This window comes from Heteronotia binoei, chromosome 7, assembly GCF_032191835.1.
Source record: "Heteronotia binoei isolate CCM8104 ecotype False Entrance Well chromosome 7, APGP_CSIRO_Hbin_v1, whole genome shotgun sequence".
NCBI classification, from domain to species: domain Eukaryota; kingdom Metazoa; phylum Chordata; class Lepidosauria; order Squamata; family Gekkonidae; genus Heteronotia; species Heteronotia binoei.
In genome coordinates this window covers 88,062,797-88,079,751 of record NC_083229.1, presented here as the reverse complement: position 1 = coordinate 88,079,751, position 16,955 = coordinate 88,062,797, and the positions used below count along the sequence as shown (strand labels likewise).

The 16,955-nt window shown below is 39.0% G+C and overlaps 1 protein-coding gene across 1 annotated transcript in view; it reads left to right on the top strand.

The window, feature by feature from the left end:
- Nucleotides 1-16,955, top strand: part of PIEZO2 (piezo type mechanosensitive ion channel component 2) — a 399,620-nt gene that overhangs the window by 328,029 nt on the left and 54,636 nt on the right. Inside the window, exons 33-38 of the mRNA XM_060244021.1 lie at nt 1,659-1,762; nt 4,483-4,581; nt 9,082-9,193; nt 9,341-9,403; nt 10,943-11,109; nt 11,602-11,759. Coding sequence (XP_060100004.1) covers nt 1,659-1,762; nt 4,483-4,581; nt 9,082-9,193; nt 9,341-9,403; nt 10,943-11,109; nt 11,602-11,759 — 703 coding nt within the window. The remainder of the gene's footprint in view (nt 1-1,658; nt 1,763-4,482; nt 4,582-9,081; nt 9,194-9,340; nt 9,404-10,942; nt 11,110-11,601; nt 11,760-16,955) is intronic.

Here is a 16,955-nt window from a genome sequence, read left to right as displayed (position 1 = left end):
CGACTGTTGACGTTTCCCAAAATAACAAACCTAGGAGACATTGGGCAGGGAGACAGTTGGGCAGCAGGGCAGGCAGTATACCAACTGAATCCCAGTCTTGACTCTCACTAGATACACACTCTCAAAACTGGCGAGGTTCTGAATAGACCAAGGTCACCCCATGGTAAAGTGGTGATTTGAACCTGGGTGTCCCAGATCCTAGTCTGAAATTCTAATCACCACATCACATTGGTGTTCATAGAGTAAGTGCTGTTGGATAGTAGAATAGTAGAAACCAGCCAGCCTGGGTTAGCCATGCAAATCATGTGGTAGTAGTTCACCTGGTGGTTGCTTTCAGATCTGGCCTTGATCAGTCCTCCTTCAAAGTCTAAAACAGCCCTGGAAATTGCCCTGCATCATCCACCTGCCTTTTACTGACAGAAACCAAGGTTTGATGACCAACAGAATTGTTGTATTTGCCTAATAATAGTCACTGCTGGCATTTGTTTCTTAAAGCAACAGGCTCTGCTTTTGTTACTCTAAGAGGGTTCAAACCTCAGTTGATTTTTTAAAAATTGCATTTAGATTTCAGATTTATTTATTTATTCTGCCAATCTGGGACATTTTTAATGTTTATAGAAAATTGTCTTGTCTGTTCATGGGCTCCAGTCTCTGGATTTAAGTATCCACAGATCTGGCCACATTTAGAAATAGATATACTCATGTGAAAGCATCTTAAGTATATGACTGAAAGAAGAATGAGGTATGATTGAACAGGGTAAGTTATTCTGATTGTTCAGAAAAGTAGTATATAATGAGGGTCAAATGTACTATTCAATGTCATTCTGTACATTGCTTGGTAAATCAATTATTACATATAACAAAATATTTCTGTTCACTTGGAGACATTACATTTATAGTCTTTACTGGAAAATGTAATGCTCCAACTTTAATTTTACCTCTTGCTTATTGCTTTACTTTTCTTGTTTGTTCCCCTTGTTTTGTCAAATTAGTTCATATCGAGGTTTAAAAATGATGTGCTTCTGTTCAAGGATATAAGGTCCAGTTCATTTACATTGCATCTTCAATATATGGAGGCAACAGAACGTTTTAAAATCCACGGGCAAAAATTGGTTTTTATTGTGATCTCACATACTATTCTGGGATTTTAGTTTAAATATGAAATTGTTTTACATTATCTCATTTTTACATTTGAAAAATATAGTAAAACAACAGAAAAATGGCATAGGATGTCTCCACACTCCTCGCTGCTCATTTTACCTTTTTTCCTCCAGTGATATAACTTGGCTTATGTATTTGGTGCTAAAAAAAAAATTAATTTCACTTGTCAGCAAGTTACTTACAAAGATGGAATATCTCTACCTGTGAAAAACTGGCATTTAAAAAAAACATATTCAAGCACTTTTTATAGTATGCTTCCAACTTTTTTACATGTTATCAGACTATTTTCTTCCCATCATATGTTTTTATGCAAATTTACTTTTTCTTTGTTATGCTTCAAAATATTATGCCAGATGATCTGCCACTATTAATTTCTTGTTTTTATTTTCTGTCCTGAGCCTGTTTCTCACATAATAGTTTTGTGTTGTCTCATGATATAGAGATACAAGGCACTTTGTTTCTCCACAAGAAATAAGAAAATATTTTATTTCGCTTAGTGGTCAGAAGTGGAGATTATTATTTATTTGAGACGGACAGTGAAGAAGAAGAAGAGGAGGAAAAAAAGGAAGATGAAGAACCCCCAAGAAGATCAGCATTTCAGGTATTGTGTTTAGTTAATGCATTAATCCTGCTGTGAAGGCTTGACTTGAGGTGTTAATGAAAATGTGCTAATTTAATGTTTATTATTGCTTGCTGATATTGCCGTATTTCTGCAATGCAAGAATAATATTGGAGATGAATTTTCATTCACTTGCACCTGCATCATGTTTTGTTTTTGTTTTTAAATAAAGTTTCATACCCCAAACTTTATTTTTCTGATGTTGCACTGGAGACAAGTGAATAAAACATCTTTTCATTGGCATTGCTTGAGATTTTGCTTTGGTGCTTTTGTGTTTGGAGGAAAAATTGCTGAACGTTTAAAAAAATAGTTACTTGCAATAAAGACCAAGTTTTAAATATGCATTTATAAATTTTCCTTTTCCAAAGGTGATCCTAATTAGTTTCAAAACTTATATGTAAAACAAGAATACATCATAGGCTGGACATGAAGTGAACCATTAATATACATCTATAACGGCAATGTGCAAACCTTTGTTGTATATCCAAGATACTGTTAGTGCACAGAGTTCTGAGAATTTAAAGTAATAGGACTGAGAATTTAGAGCAGTAGGACGTTTGAATCTCATAGATAACTTTGTCCAATAACCATATAAACATTTACATAGGAATACATAATGTCTATATGATGATCCAGGTGCAGTTCCTCAAGTGAGATCTACTCCATGTCATTTGTAATGATATAGTGGTTTTATTAGAAGGATTCGTGGTGATGAAGTAGTTTAATCACAGTACAGGTTAGGGTCGTCATCATCAATTTATTCAGCTTTATGACCGTAGATCTTAAGTACAGTTAAAATGAGAAATACAAGTATACAGTCAACCAATAATGATACATGAAGATTTATAAAACTAGGTGGATAAAAGATTTTTAAAACACTTTGCAAAACTGATAAATAGTAAAACCTTGTTAGTTAAAATTTACCATTAAGAACTAAAGAATGAGAATCAAAAGTCTTATAGATTCTAAATTACAGATAACGTGGTCAATCCTTGGTAACTAGTTAGAAATGATTATTAACATTTCATTGAGATTATGATTGCCAAATACTTTGCTACCAAGACAGTTATTTCTGGTTCAGCATCCACCAGTAAATGAAAAATTGCCCATGGTTCCAATGGCAGATGATATTTAGATAGAATAGGATATATCCAATAGGACCTAAAAGCTGTCCACTGAGAGCAAAACAGTAACAAGTGCATCAAGATCTCAGTCACACTGATCTAGTTTCAAGTGTTTTCATAGGTTCCTGCTGCTAGTTTCTGTATCTAAAGCTCCACAAATGTGTAAAGTATAGTCCTCTGCCATATTGATGGTCAGGTTACCAACTTCAGGCTGGGTCCTGGAGTTCTTCTGGAATTACAACTGATTAGTAGACTACATGGATCAATTCCCCTGGAGGAAATGGCATCTTCAACAGGTGGACTGTATGGTATATCTTAGACTGAGTCTAGAAGAAATAGGAACTCTTGACTGTCTACAGAAAGTACATCTAGGGCTTCATCTGTAGTACACTAAAGAAACTAGGGGAAACTAATTATCACCTGTGAATACACTGAGGGACAGATGGACTGAGAGAGGGATTGGACAGCTGTTGTCTCCCAGTCTATGTGTTTTCAGAGTGGATAAAAGAGTTAGCATGACATACAGAACATATGTATGTCAATGCCAATACATGATGCAAGGTGGGGGAAAGGTGAGGGGGAGTGATATGAGACTGGAAATTTAAATTTAAAATTTGAATTTTGTTGGAAGGAGCTGGCCTTTGACCTGGACATGACATCATTGTCTGTGACATCACAGGATGTGATATAACATCTCTGCTGAGCTTTCTCTTCCATTTCTCACATTCCCCAGTCACCACCCTCAAGTTTTCAGAAATTTCCTAAACTGGAGTTGGTGACCCTAGTTGACCAAAAGAATGTCTGCTGATGTATGTAGGATGGTAGTACTAGTTTGCAGCATTATTCTGTACAGGACAAATGCATAAATGAGCAGAACACTATTTATATGAAACCATGTGCTTTCATAATAGAGAAAGGATTATTTCACTTTCTCTGGGCAGATGTGTCATTTTTTTCTGCATCAATTTGAGCCAGTACACATGATCAGCCTCATAAGATACTCATACTTAGATCTGCTTTACTTCATAGACAATATTTTAGTCTTTTAGTCGTGTTTTAGTCTTGCAGATTTTATATTAAAATAATTAGGTCTAAAAATTTCTGTTAAATTTCTCATTAGCTTAGGCTGATGAATCCTGTAGTTGTCTGTTTCTGAGTCTGTATTTTGGTTTTATTTTCCCTTTAATTGTTGTTTAAAGCAAATACATTTGGAGGTGTAAGATATTGTGATTTTTTTTCCTGTCATAGATGCTTGCTTTTGTATATATGTAAGGAAAAGATCAGTGGTTGTATGATAACAACCTGTATCTACTGTTATCTGTCATATACTAAAGACTAATTTTCATCTGAAACCTTGTCATTTAATAAGCATTACTAATATACATCTTTATGTATATAATTAAATAACACATTCTGTCACCTATTTGCATATATATGTGCTAAACTGAATACCTACCATTTGTGATCCTATTTGTAATGTAAATCCTATGTTATCTAATTGAGTATAGTGGAGTAGATTCCTTATAACAATAGCAGTCATGTCTTTACTAATTTTTCTTGCTTTGTCCTTCTTTATAGAGAGCTATTGCGAAATTTGCTTCTGCCATTTTAGCCTTGCCAAAGTCTGTTATTAAACTGCCCAAAACTATTCTTCAATATTTTATCAGAGCTGCAAAGGTATTTGATGTTTCACTACTGTGTAAAATGTGGTTTCATCCCATAATAGTCTGGTTTAGGGTATCCCATGCTCTTTCTGCATTTTCCCTCTTATGTGAACTTTGTGAGAATTTATGGCAGGAAAGAGTTTGGTGCATTTAGCATTTAATAAATTGAATCGTAGGATGAATAATCACTTTCATTTCAGTTGAGATCATAAATTCCAGAGTGAAAATGCAGAGCTATATCTTGGTATAATTCCATTGTTTCTGCCTAACCTATTTTAAAAGAAATCAGGTTTGCATGCCTTTATTAACTGTGGATAAAATATGGACTCTATTGAACTTGTTGAATGTTCAATATGTTTTTTTTTTCACCCAGCATGGTAACCTTTCTCAGAAAGCTGGTCAAATGTCAAAAGAACTGTAACAAGGCACACTTGGCCTCCACATTTCTTTTTGTTATGCACTTTGTACCTTTTTATGTTGATAATCCATCAACCTTCTTGAGGCATCCTTTAGTCATGTTTGCCACGTCACATAGGATGTTTGCAACATTATGCATATGTGGAAGAAGCTCTAAAACATTTTAGATTCTGTTTAACAAGTGTTTTGTTTGTCTTTCATTCCTGAAACAGAGCAGAACATGTTATTACACCAGGAATAAGTTAATGTTTACTTTAAACTTAGGAATTGACATACTAATGGCATTGCTTCAACCATTTCTTTACTTGTAGCTATTGCCTTCACAAACCTATATCTTCTCCATATCAGTTTTTGTTAGATAATGCTTTTTAGAATTTGAAAAAACTGAAGTTTTCGTTATTAAAATGTTTGTATAAAGCATGTTCATTGTGCAAGACACTGAACAGACAGCATAGAAATATTATATCTGTAGTCTAAATAAATAAATAAATAAGTTACTGACCCAAGGAAAGATAGGGTGGAGATAGCATTTCTAAGTCTCCTCTCAGATCTAAAGCAGATGGTTTGTTTTGTTTTGTTTTGTTATGTTGCCTTTTGGGACTTGGTTAAAAATCCTGAGAGGCTTTTAAAGGCAAATGGGATGGATCCAGTAGTTGCCATCCATTAAATTGGGTCCAGTACTCCCTTTCACTAAGCAGAAAGATTTCAGTAGCTCCAGTTTAGGAAAAGGGATTCACTGGATCCAGCCCATTGTTTTCATGGTGCTCGAGAGTAGTTTTTGTAGATCAGGATCTACAAATAAAGCAGCATTTGAAAGTGTTATTTTCAGCAATGGCAGTATTCCAGCTTCACTGAGACAGTTTGTGCATGCTTGTGTTGGGAGTGGTAATTCTTCAGTTTGGTTTTGTCTTCCTATCATCCTTCCTTTTTGCATGTGTTTGTTTGTTCTTTGGCTGAAGCTATCTTTGATTAAATGTGTACTTAGGCAATGCCAGCTGAGGATGATTTTCGTTTTGGAAAGAAAATCATATAGGCAAAAGTGCAACATCTTTTGTCTCAAGCTTTGCTATCAGACAATGCTTACCTCTTGTTCTTTTTAGTCATGTTGTTGTGCATTGAAATATAAATGTGTAACGTGTGGTAATTACTGTGTCATGAACTTCCATTGAGTTCCCATATTAAAAATGTTATCAGCCAGTATCTTTAGAAGCTGAAGAGCGGATTGCAAATGTTAGATGAAAACTAAAACTTAATTTGAGGTCCAGTCCTCAAATTTCCATTGCCAGCAAATAAAAACTTAAGATGCAGAGCATTTAAGATGAGGAGCTGGAGAGCACTGTTGATGCAGTGTTGTGAAACATGACTTTTTGTCACTTCTGAAGCAAATTAATATGGCCTTGTAGGTAAGATCCCCTGACCTGGATAGATTTTGGAAGCTAAGCAATACTGGCCCTGGCTAGTATTTAGATGGGAGACCTCCAAGGAATACCAGGGTTGTGACATGGAGGAAAGCAATGGCAAACCACCTCTGCTGTCTTTTGCCTTGAAAACCCTATGGGGTCACCATTAGTCATCTGTGAATTGATGGCATTTTTCACCACTACCAGTAGGTAAGATATGCCAGTGTGAATAGTTACAACCAAATTAGAGAAATAACATGTAAGCCTTTATGTGGGTGACATAATTGGGGACTCTCAGTCAGTGTTCCCTCTAAGCTGAGTTAAATAGTGCTCTTCAGCTCCTTTTTTAGCCTCCAGCTTACACATTTTTGTTTTAGCTCAGGAAAAATGGCCGCACAGCAAACTAATTTATGCAGTAGCTCACAACTTTAATGCCAGTAGTTCACAAAATAGAATTTTTGCTCACAAGACTCCACAGCTTAGAGGGAGTATTTCTTTCAGTTAAAAGTTTGAATCCTCCTTTTTTCCCAGCAGCACTTCTAAATGTATCTCTATCTACAAAGTAACTGTGGAATTTTCCGCTCTACAATAGTATAGAGGAAGGAGCTGAAGCATATGGACATTTTTGGAACAGCACTACTTTATAATTCAAAAGTAGTATCATTTTATTAAAAATTCCAGTGTATCAAACTGTTATATGGGTATCAGTTGTTATATGGGATCCCCATTTGGGTTTGCGCCCTCAATTTCCAACTTGAGCAAATTCAGGCAGCATTTTTATGCCCTATTTTATGAGTTCCCAACTGTGTCAGCTATGCTGCAGTGTGCCTAGAGACTGTAACCCATTTGATTGAGACCAGGGCATGGCTACTAACTATAAAGTTTTGGCTATGCCTACACTTTAGGGCAGACCCTAATTTGGATCTGGATTTGGATTTGGGTATCTCTATCAACAAAGTAACTGTGGAATTTTCTGCTCTACAATATCCATATGATGATAGCGGATTCCTTCGTTTCCACTTGTTATAGTCAGATCCAGAAGAAAATACACTCCATAGGTGTACCCTTGGACAACCTCTGTATGCTAAGTGAAATGCAGGCATTCAGAATCCTGAAACAGAGGATCTTAGATATTGAGAAACAATCCCTTTGTTCTTCTGGAAATAAAACTTGTTCCCCTTTAGCATTTGGTATCTTCCCAGATCATGGGCTGCCTGCTGCCTACCTTTCCCAGATTACTTCACCCCAGTTACGCTGCTCTTTTATGTTAGCAAGACTCAATGTTCTTCCCTCAGCGGTATTGTCTGGGAGGTTTGCCAACATCCCTTATCAGGATAGAGTCTGCCCATGTAATGGAAGGCACCTTGAAACGGTCGCCCATGTCTTACTTTATTGTGATTTTTATGGGGAAGTGCTGGACTGCATAATCAAACCTATTCTGCCTAATTTTTATGGATTACCTGAAGCGAAGTTAGTTTTTATTTCTACCATCTGACCAATGTTCCCAAATCACAGGCTTGGTTGCAAAGTACCTTTTGGCTGCTATAACAATCAGGGAGCAAAAGACTAGCTCCCCTTCTTGATGTTTGACTAGTTTTTATAGCTAAAACTCTATGTAAATTTGCTATGCTGTACTTTTTATTTCTATACCAGTAAAGGTATTTGGATTTGGATTTGGGTATCTCTATCAACAAAGTAACTGTGGAATTTTCTGCTCTACAATAGTATAGAGGAAGGCGCTGAAGCATATGGACAGTTTTGGAACAGCACTACTTTATAATTCAGAAGTAGTATCATTTTATTAAAAATTCCAGTGTATCAAACTGCCTGCATCCAGAAGGTTCTGCCTTAGCCTTCTCCAGATGAATAAGCTTTCCATATGTGAGGAAGGGGAGAGGTGCCTTTCTTGTAGAAAGCATTCCTGTATATCACCTTTTATTCAATCTGATTATATCCGAGAAACAAAGGGAACCCCAGGCCACCAATTTGAGTGGATCAAATGTTAGGATGCATGAAATTATTTTTCTGTGTCATAATAAGAGTACTAACCTCCACAGTTAGGAAAAAGTACAGGTATCTGGGAGATGCTCAGAACAGTCCTAGATCTGCTAATAAATCCAGACTATGTACTAAGAGTCTTAGGATCCATTAATACATTTCTTGGTGATTGATAGAGGAAAACAAATAATTGATGAGTACACTCACAATCACCAACAATTCTGAACTTAAATACAAAGTTTTCTGTCCTGGATCCAGAAAATATGAACAGAGTTCTGTTATGCAATAGGTTTTTTCCCAGGTTGTCTCTCCCACTGCTGCTCTTTCTGTTCATACAGGGAAGATCTCTGGATCTCCTTGCTGTCTTTTAAAAAATTAATTTGAAAATTTGTGGCAATTCCTAATTAAACTTTGGATCATCAGTTCAGCGTCATCCATATTTAAACAGTGCATTAATCCCCAAAATTCAGAATATAACTTTCATAGGGAGACTTATAAGGAACCACAATGGTTTTCATCTTTTGGTTTGTTAAGCAATCAAAAATAGTGCAAAAAAGTTAAGGGTTTTTTTGCAGTATTTGCATTAGAATTTGGAATGATTGCTTGATCTCATAGATGCATACTTTAAAATCTGTATTCCTGTTTTTGACTGGCTTCTTTTCTGATGAACTTGAAATAAATTCATTTGTCCCCTCTAGTTTGTTTATCAGGCCTGGATTACTGATCCTAAAACTGCCCTCAGACAGAGGCGCAAAGAGAAGAAAAAATTTGAAAAAGTTAGGAAACGAAGGCAGAAAGGATCTGAGGATGGTATGTATGCAATATAATAATGTGTCTTAAATGTATGAACTATGTAGAATGTGAAATTGCCTACAGTAAACAGCATGTATCTTTGCATTTTTAATAAGTATAAATTGCCAGAAGCTTTTCCTCATTGTGTTAATGTTGATTTGTCAGTTGCTATAGATATGGAATGTGAAGAAAAAGAGGAATCTGTCAAAAAGAAATCCGATGGACCTGGTAAGCAGCAACGCAAGAAAGGGAGTCCATTAAATCCATAAATGAAAGACAGCATGACTATTTATTAAAGGCAAGCCAGACAGTTGCCCTAGAATGTCCTGACAATTATGTACTAAGAAGCTCAGCTCTACCAGCGCAAATGGGATTGTTCCAGACAAAAAGTATACATCAGTTTGTCTGTGAAATTGTGTAGCAAGAGAAAATAGCTCAGCTACCTTTTTGTAGTCCTTAAATATGTTGCATATCAGCTACATTTGAAAAGAATAAAGAATAAAATAAGGAAATGTATCTGTCTTATATCAGCAGTTTTGACATACCAAAAACAGAAGGTAGCTGACAGGATGGTGAGGGGGCCCTAGCCATAGCACACTGGTTTTGAATTGCCAGTGGCAGGGCTTTTTTTGTAGAAAAAGCCCAGCAGGAACTCATATGAATTTTAGGCCACGCCCCCTGACATCACCATTGTTTCACACAGGGCTTTTTTGTAGAAAAGGCCAAGCAGGAGCTCATTTGAATGTTAGGCCACACCCCCTGACACTAAGCCAGCCAGAACTGCATTTCTGTGCATTCCTGCTCAAAAAAAGCCCTGGCCAGTGGTGTAATGAAAATATAATGCAGAAACACCTAGTATTGACTGACCATAGCTATTTCTGCAAAAAAAGGGAAAAGTTCAGAGGTCTCCTAAAAGTTACAATGTGCAGAGTGGTGGTGTTTTTTTGTTTTTTTTAATCAAGTGAAGTTACTGCAGTTGAAATGTTGGATCAGTGATCTGGGCCCTCAAATTAAAAACATCAATTAAAAAAATAGTAAGAATGGTTACTGTGTGCTAGATTCAACTGATTCATTTCCTCAGGGCCTGTAAAAAGAAATGTTTCACCAGGCATACAGCTGAGACAGCAAAATTGCCATCTAAACTGGCCTCCCCCAATCACGTCTCCGTCAGCCACTCTGTCACTGTACCAGTCCCCACTGACACACATGTGGCACAACCTCACTTTGGATAATATTGTTATTAGTGCCTAAGTTGCTATATGATTTTAAATTTTGATTTGATGTTGTGTTGATTTGTTTTTAATAATTAAGAAGAAAAAGAAGATATTGGATTTACCCTATATCCCGCCCTATACTCTGAATCTCAGAGTCTCAGTCACAATCTCCTTTACCTTCGCCCCTCCACAAAGACACCCTTGAGGTAGGGGAGCTGAGAGAGTCTTACAGCTGCTGTCTTTTCAAGGACAACTCCTACGAGAGCTATGTCTGACCCTAGGCCATTCCAACAGCTGTATGTGGAGGAGTGGGCAATCAAACCTGGTTCTCCCAGATAAGTGTTGATGCACTTAACCCCTACACTAAACTAGCTCTCTGTCATATGTATGATGTGGCTTTTAACTTGTTACCCACCCCAAACCTTGCTGTGCAGGGGATGAAGGGCTAAAATTCTACTAAAATAAATAGATAGATATTATCAAATCATCCACAACTATTTGCTTCTGTGATGATTGCGCATTTTCTAACCATTATTTTTTCTCTTTTTCTCAGATAATATTATCAAAAGAATATATAACATTTTGAAGTTCACCTGGGTTCTTTTTCTGGCAACAATAGATAGTTTTACAGCTTGGCTGAATTCAATTTCAAGAGAGCACATTGATATTTCCACTGTGCTAAGAATTGAGAGATGCATGCTTACTAGGGAAATCAAAAAGGTAACATAGAATGCTCATATTGTGTATATGATGACATTAAATGTCAGGTTTGTAATCTCAGGCCCTCAGCTACTCTGCTGTTGCTGAATTTGAAAGCTTTTATAGATTTGCCAAGCACATTACATTTCTTTTAAAATGACTGTAGAAGCTGAATCTATGATTATTACAGTTTCCAAAATTTATCTGTAATTGAGCATGGAGAAATCCTTTGGGAGAGACTTGATGGAGGGAAGAGTAACACTCCTGTTCGGTGGTATAACGCTGATAGTGGTATCCTAAGCTATCCTTTTAAAGCTCACTGTCTTCAGTAAACCTAGATGAGAGTAACTCTGCTTATGAAAGCAATGAGAGATGATAGTCCTGACTCTCTGATCAGCTACCCTTTAGCCATTTTGTTCTTCTTAGGATACCTAAAAAGATACATCTAATTACCATACCTCATAGAATAAAAATGCTTTATTCTGTCTTCCACATTCTACCCTTTTTTCTTAGGGTAATGTGCCAACTCGAGAGAGTATACATATGTATTACCAGAACCAAATGATGAAACTTTCTAGAGAATCAGGACTGGATAGAACTGATGAAACTGGACTGGCAGCTGAGAGGACAGCAAGTCTAGAATCAGCCCCTTCACGTGATAGTGAATCCAGGTATTTCACATTAATATTTATGCACATTAAGGTAATGTAGAAGATAATATGATGGCAAGCACTAGCTAAATGAATAATGGATTTAATCCATGGAACTAAAAACTTCTGGGGATCTGTTACTAGGACATAAACAGCACCTGCATAAGATCCATATTTCCCTCATGTTAAAGAAGCATGATAGCAGCAAAACCTTTCTGCATTTTTATTATTATTTTTGCTCTGCTTTATTTATTAGTTGGCTTATTTATTTACTTAATTTATGCTTTTCTTTCCAATGGAGATCCAAAGTGACTCTCCCCTCCTCCATTTTATCCTTACAGCCACCCTGTGAGGTTGATTAGGGTTATACTATGGGCTTTTTCACACAGTCTATGTATTCCGATATGGAAGCTGGTCAGTTACTGAACAGTAACGGGTTTCTGCTGGCATTTCAGACAGACCCGATTCAGTAACTGGCTGCTACCGGAATACTCTCACCTTTTCACACACTCCCGCAGCTGTCCCGGTAGTGAGGCGTGCCTGAGTCATTACAAACAAAGAGCAGCTTCTTCCACTTTTCAACCCCTCCTTCCGGGTTGAAATCGCTATGGGGTGCTGTGTGAAATGTCCAGTATCTAACCCGGGAGCAGTTTTCGTGCCCTTTTTCGCCTGCCGGCGCGCGCGATCTCCGGCTTTTTTTTTTTTTTTTTTTGGAACATCGGGCTAAGATCGCTATAGCGCTATAGCGACATATCACAACAGCATCACCATAGGGATGCCTGGGCTCCATTAAGATGCCAGATATCGCCACCGCTGATACCTGGTAACTTATCATAATAGAGCCTAGCCATCTCTATGGTGTTGCTGTTGTGATACGTCGCTATAGCGCTATAGCGATCTTAGCCCGACGTTCCAAAAAAAAATAATAATAAGCTGGAGATCGCGAGCCGGCAGGCAAAAACGGCTGGCGCTGGTGGAAGCGAGATAAGAGCGGAACAGTGTGAAATGGCTCACTTCAATCACGGAACCCTACCGGGAAAAAAAAAACATGTGTCTGAAAACTCCCGTCCCTGTCTCGGATTACTGCAAGCGGCACAATACCGACTCCCTTCCGGTTTCCACTGGTAAGTGTGAAAAGGGCCACAATGACTAGCCCCAGGTCACCCAGCAAGCTTCTATGGCCAAGTGAGGATTTAAACGAGTGTCCTGGCCCCTAGAATAACTTTCTGTAAAATATTTGTGTCACTTTAGAGAGAGGCTATATTTTTCTTGAAAAAGCAGCTTGAAGTTAAAGTCTCCTGAGAGCAAGTCATCTACAATATTACTGGTATACTTTAAGATGCTGTTTCTCATGTTGTCATTTGTATCAGAGTTATTAGCCTGTATTCATTAAAATACCAAACGGCTCTAACTTCCTAAGAACAAAATTTCAGGGGCCTCCGTGGACTGCAGCTGCCACTGTCTCTTAAGGAAACTTAAGGGCACTCCAAGCAGCATGCTTCTCTGGAGATTTCAGAATGAAAACAACAAAAATAAAATAAAAAAAATTCTAGGATCATGGCTATGGCAGTCTTATTAAGAAGAGTATGTCATCATAATCTGTTATTCAGAATCCTAAGAAGTTCAGAATAAGATGCACTACAGAGTACGTGCCATAGGCTGAGGTAGAGAACTGAAGGGTCTCAATACTGAGCCAGACATCTTTTTTTAGGGTTGCCAGCCCAGCTTGGGAAATTCCTTGAAATGGGGGGGGGGGGATAGGCTTTGGGAATGGTAGGTAGCTCAAGGTTGCCAGCCTCCAGGTGGTGCCTGGAGATTTTCCAGCTGGTAGAGACCAACTCCCCTGGAGAAAATGGCTGCTTTGAACGGTGGACTCTATGGTATTGTACCATGCTGAGACTCCTCCTCTCCCCAAACTCCACCCTCTCCCATATCCACCCCCAAAGTCTCCAGGTATTTTCCAGCACCGACCTCACAATCCTAATGGTGCAATTCTAGGATTCCCATTTCTTCCAAAACCACCATTTCCCCTGGGATCTCCATTGTAATTCATATGGTTTCATTTTTAGATTCTTTAGTCACTGTGAATAAATTCATTTTTTTTCCTTTGGAGGATTTGCTCAGTTCAAATCTCCAAAAAAAAAAAAATGATTTTATTACCCCCGCCCCATTTTGTTTCTTTCACATATGGCCCAGTGAAGAGTTTTGGGTTCAAAAGGCTCCACCTTTTTAAGTGTCATTTATATTGGTCATAACAAACAATATTAAATGGCTCGTTTTTGAGTCTTTGGTGGGTAATGCTCAAAGTTTCTCCCAGAACAAACAGGGTTTAAGATACTACTTTCCTTCATTTCAACCCTCTCTCCTTATCAGAGTTTATTGTAATGTGCATTATAGACCTATTCAGAAACATTCCTTCCAGTAGTGAAACAGCTGACTTTTAATTCTCCCTTACTTTCTTTATTCCTGGTATTGTCTGTTTCCATTTCATCAAGTCTTGCCTCCATAACCATAGCTGATCAGAATCATGACATGTGCCTTCTTTTTCCTGTCATATTGAAAAATGAAATAAGATATGGGCTTTTACTGTCATTGTAGTAAGATACTATAAAGTAATAATGCATTTGGAAAAATTAAATTAAATTTTAAGGTACGTATTTCTAGATCATTTTGTTTTGTTCATAGTAAATAAAATGTTACTTGTATTTTCATTAATATTATTCATAATTATATTCTGATCTGGTTCTACTGAAAACAGATGTTACAGGATCTGCCTTTCACACTTATACCAAACAACAAAAGTAGATAATTTGAAATGTGGGATTTCAGAAAAAAGGCAGGCAGAATTTAAAAGATTTCCTAAAGCCTTGATAACTAGTCAATAAAAGCTTGATCTGCCACATACCACCTGTTTTCTTATGTTGTTATAACAAGAACATAAGAGAAGCCATGTTGGATCAGGCCGATGGCCCATCCAATCCAACACTCTTTCATACAGTGGCCAAAACCCAGGTGCCATCAGAAAGTCTACCATTGGGGTCAGGACACTAGAAGTCCTCCCATTGTTGCCCCCCCCCAAGCACCAAGAATACAGAGCATCACTCGCCCCAGGCAGACAGTTTCATCTACACCTTGTGGCTATAGCCACTAATGGACCTCTACTCCATATGTTTATGTCCAATCCCCCCTTGAAGCCGTCTATTCTTGTAGCTGCCACCATCTCTTGTGACTGGGAATTCCATGTGTTAATCACTCTTTGGGTGAAGAAGTACTTCATTTTATTCATTCTAACCTGACTGCTCAGCAACTTAATTGAGTGTCCACAAGTTCCTGTATTTTGAGAAAGGGAGAAAAGTACTTCTTTCTCTATCCCATGCATAATCTTGTAAACCTCTATCATATCACCCCTCAGTTGGCGTTTCTCCAAACTAAAGAGCCCCAGGTGCTTTAACCTTTCTTTATAGGGAAAGTGTCCCAATCTTTTAATCATTCTAGTTGCCCTTTTCTGCATTTTTTCCAGTGCTATAATATCTTTTTTGAGGTGTGCTGGCTGGCCAGAATTGTACACAGTATTCTAAATGAGGCCGCACCATCAATTTATACAGGAGCATTACAAGACTGGCTGATTTGTTTTCAATTGCCTTCCTAATAATTCCCAGCATAGTGTTGGCCTTTTTTATTGCAGTCACACACTGTCTCGACATTTTCAGTGCATTATCTACTATGACTCCAAGATTTCTCTCTTGGTCAGTCTTCGCCAGTTTAGACCCCATCAATGTTAGGATTTTTGGCCACAATTACTTTGCAGTTGGCCACATTGAACCTCATTTGCCACGTTGATGCCCACTTGTCCAGTCTTGATAGATCCCTTTGGAGTGCCTCACAATCCTTCCTGCTTCTCACCACCCTGAACAATTTAGTGTCATCCACAAACTCAGCCATTTCACTGCTTACTCCCAACTCTAAATCATTAATGAACAAGTTAAAAAGCATTGGACCCAGTACTGAGTCCTGCAGTATGCTACTGCTTACCTCCCGCCACTGTGAAAATTGTCCATTTATACTCACTCTCTGTTTCCTATTAATTAGTCAGTTTTTGATCCACGAGGACTTTTGCCCCCCCATTCGGAATAAAGAGACTGACAACAATGTGGGATAAAGAGCCACTTTATTTAAATTAACGGCAATGGGAATAAACATGGGGCCAGGTTGAGCCAGGGGTCACTTAAACGCAGACCACCTTCCCAACCTGAAACTGGGCGAGCCACAGGCCCCGGGAGTGAGCCGACCCAACAGCTCAAACCCGGCCGGCCAGGCACTAGATCCAGCTCACTGAGGTCCACCCTCCCCCGTGCCGTGCAGCCTGGGCTGTGGACCACTCCCTAGAGACTGGATCACCAGGCTCCCTGGAGCCAACCTTGTGCCGTGCAGCTTAGGTCCCCCAGGGGCGCCTTGCACCCCCAAAGGTGCATTGCCATGTGAGCTCACCAAATGCCCCCAAAAGAACATGTTCCCAATGGTAAAACCGCCAAGGACAGCGCCAAGCCTCTGCTTAGGCCCCTGACCCCCCACCAGAGAGAACATGTTCCAGCCCATGCCTCAAGTCGGCCAAAAAGGCCTCATTGCCCTTTATCGATAAATGAACGCCATCAGGCCTGTACCAATCACTACGTTTGGCCTTGATGGTTGGGTGGGGCACGTAAACTCCGAGCCCGGCCTCCATATATAAACATAAGGCCCTATTGGCCTTCCTTCTGGCCCGCTCCAAGCCTTCCGGGTCCCAGGCTGCCCGCCACACCCGGCGCGGCAACATGGCCGACCACAGGATGAGGACGCCCGGCCATCTCCGTTTAATCAAAGTGATGTCATCCCGGGCCTGAATAGATAGGGCCCTACCCTTCATTAGGCCCAAATCATTCTCCCCCAGGTGAATCACCAAGATGTGCGGTGGCGGGCCCCTCCTCTCTCTAAATAGAAGCGAGAGGAGTCCCGCCCACTTCATGCACGCCGTCCCTGCCACTCAATTGTGGCCTGCTCGCTCAGGCCCAACTGAGATCCTCCCGGCATCCGACGTGCCTGATGCGCCGCCCAAAAGATGATACTGTGGCCGCAAATAAGGATCCTCCTTCTATGCGAGCCAGCCACAGCACCTAAGAAAGAAAGAAATTCAGAACAGTTAACACCGTGAACATAACCAAATGTGGAAAAACATCACTA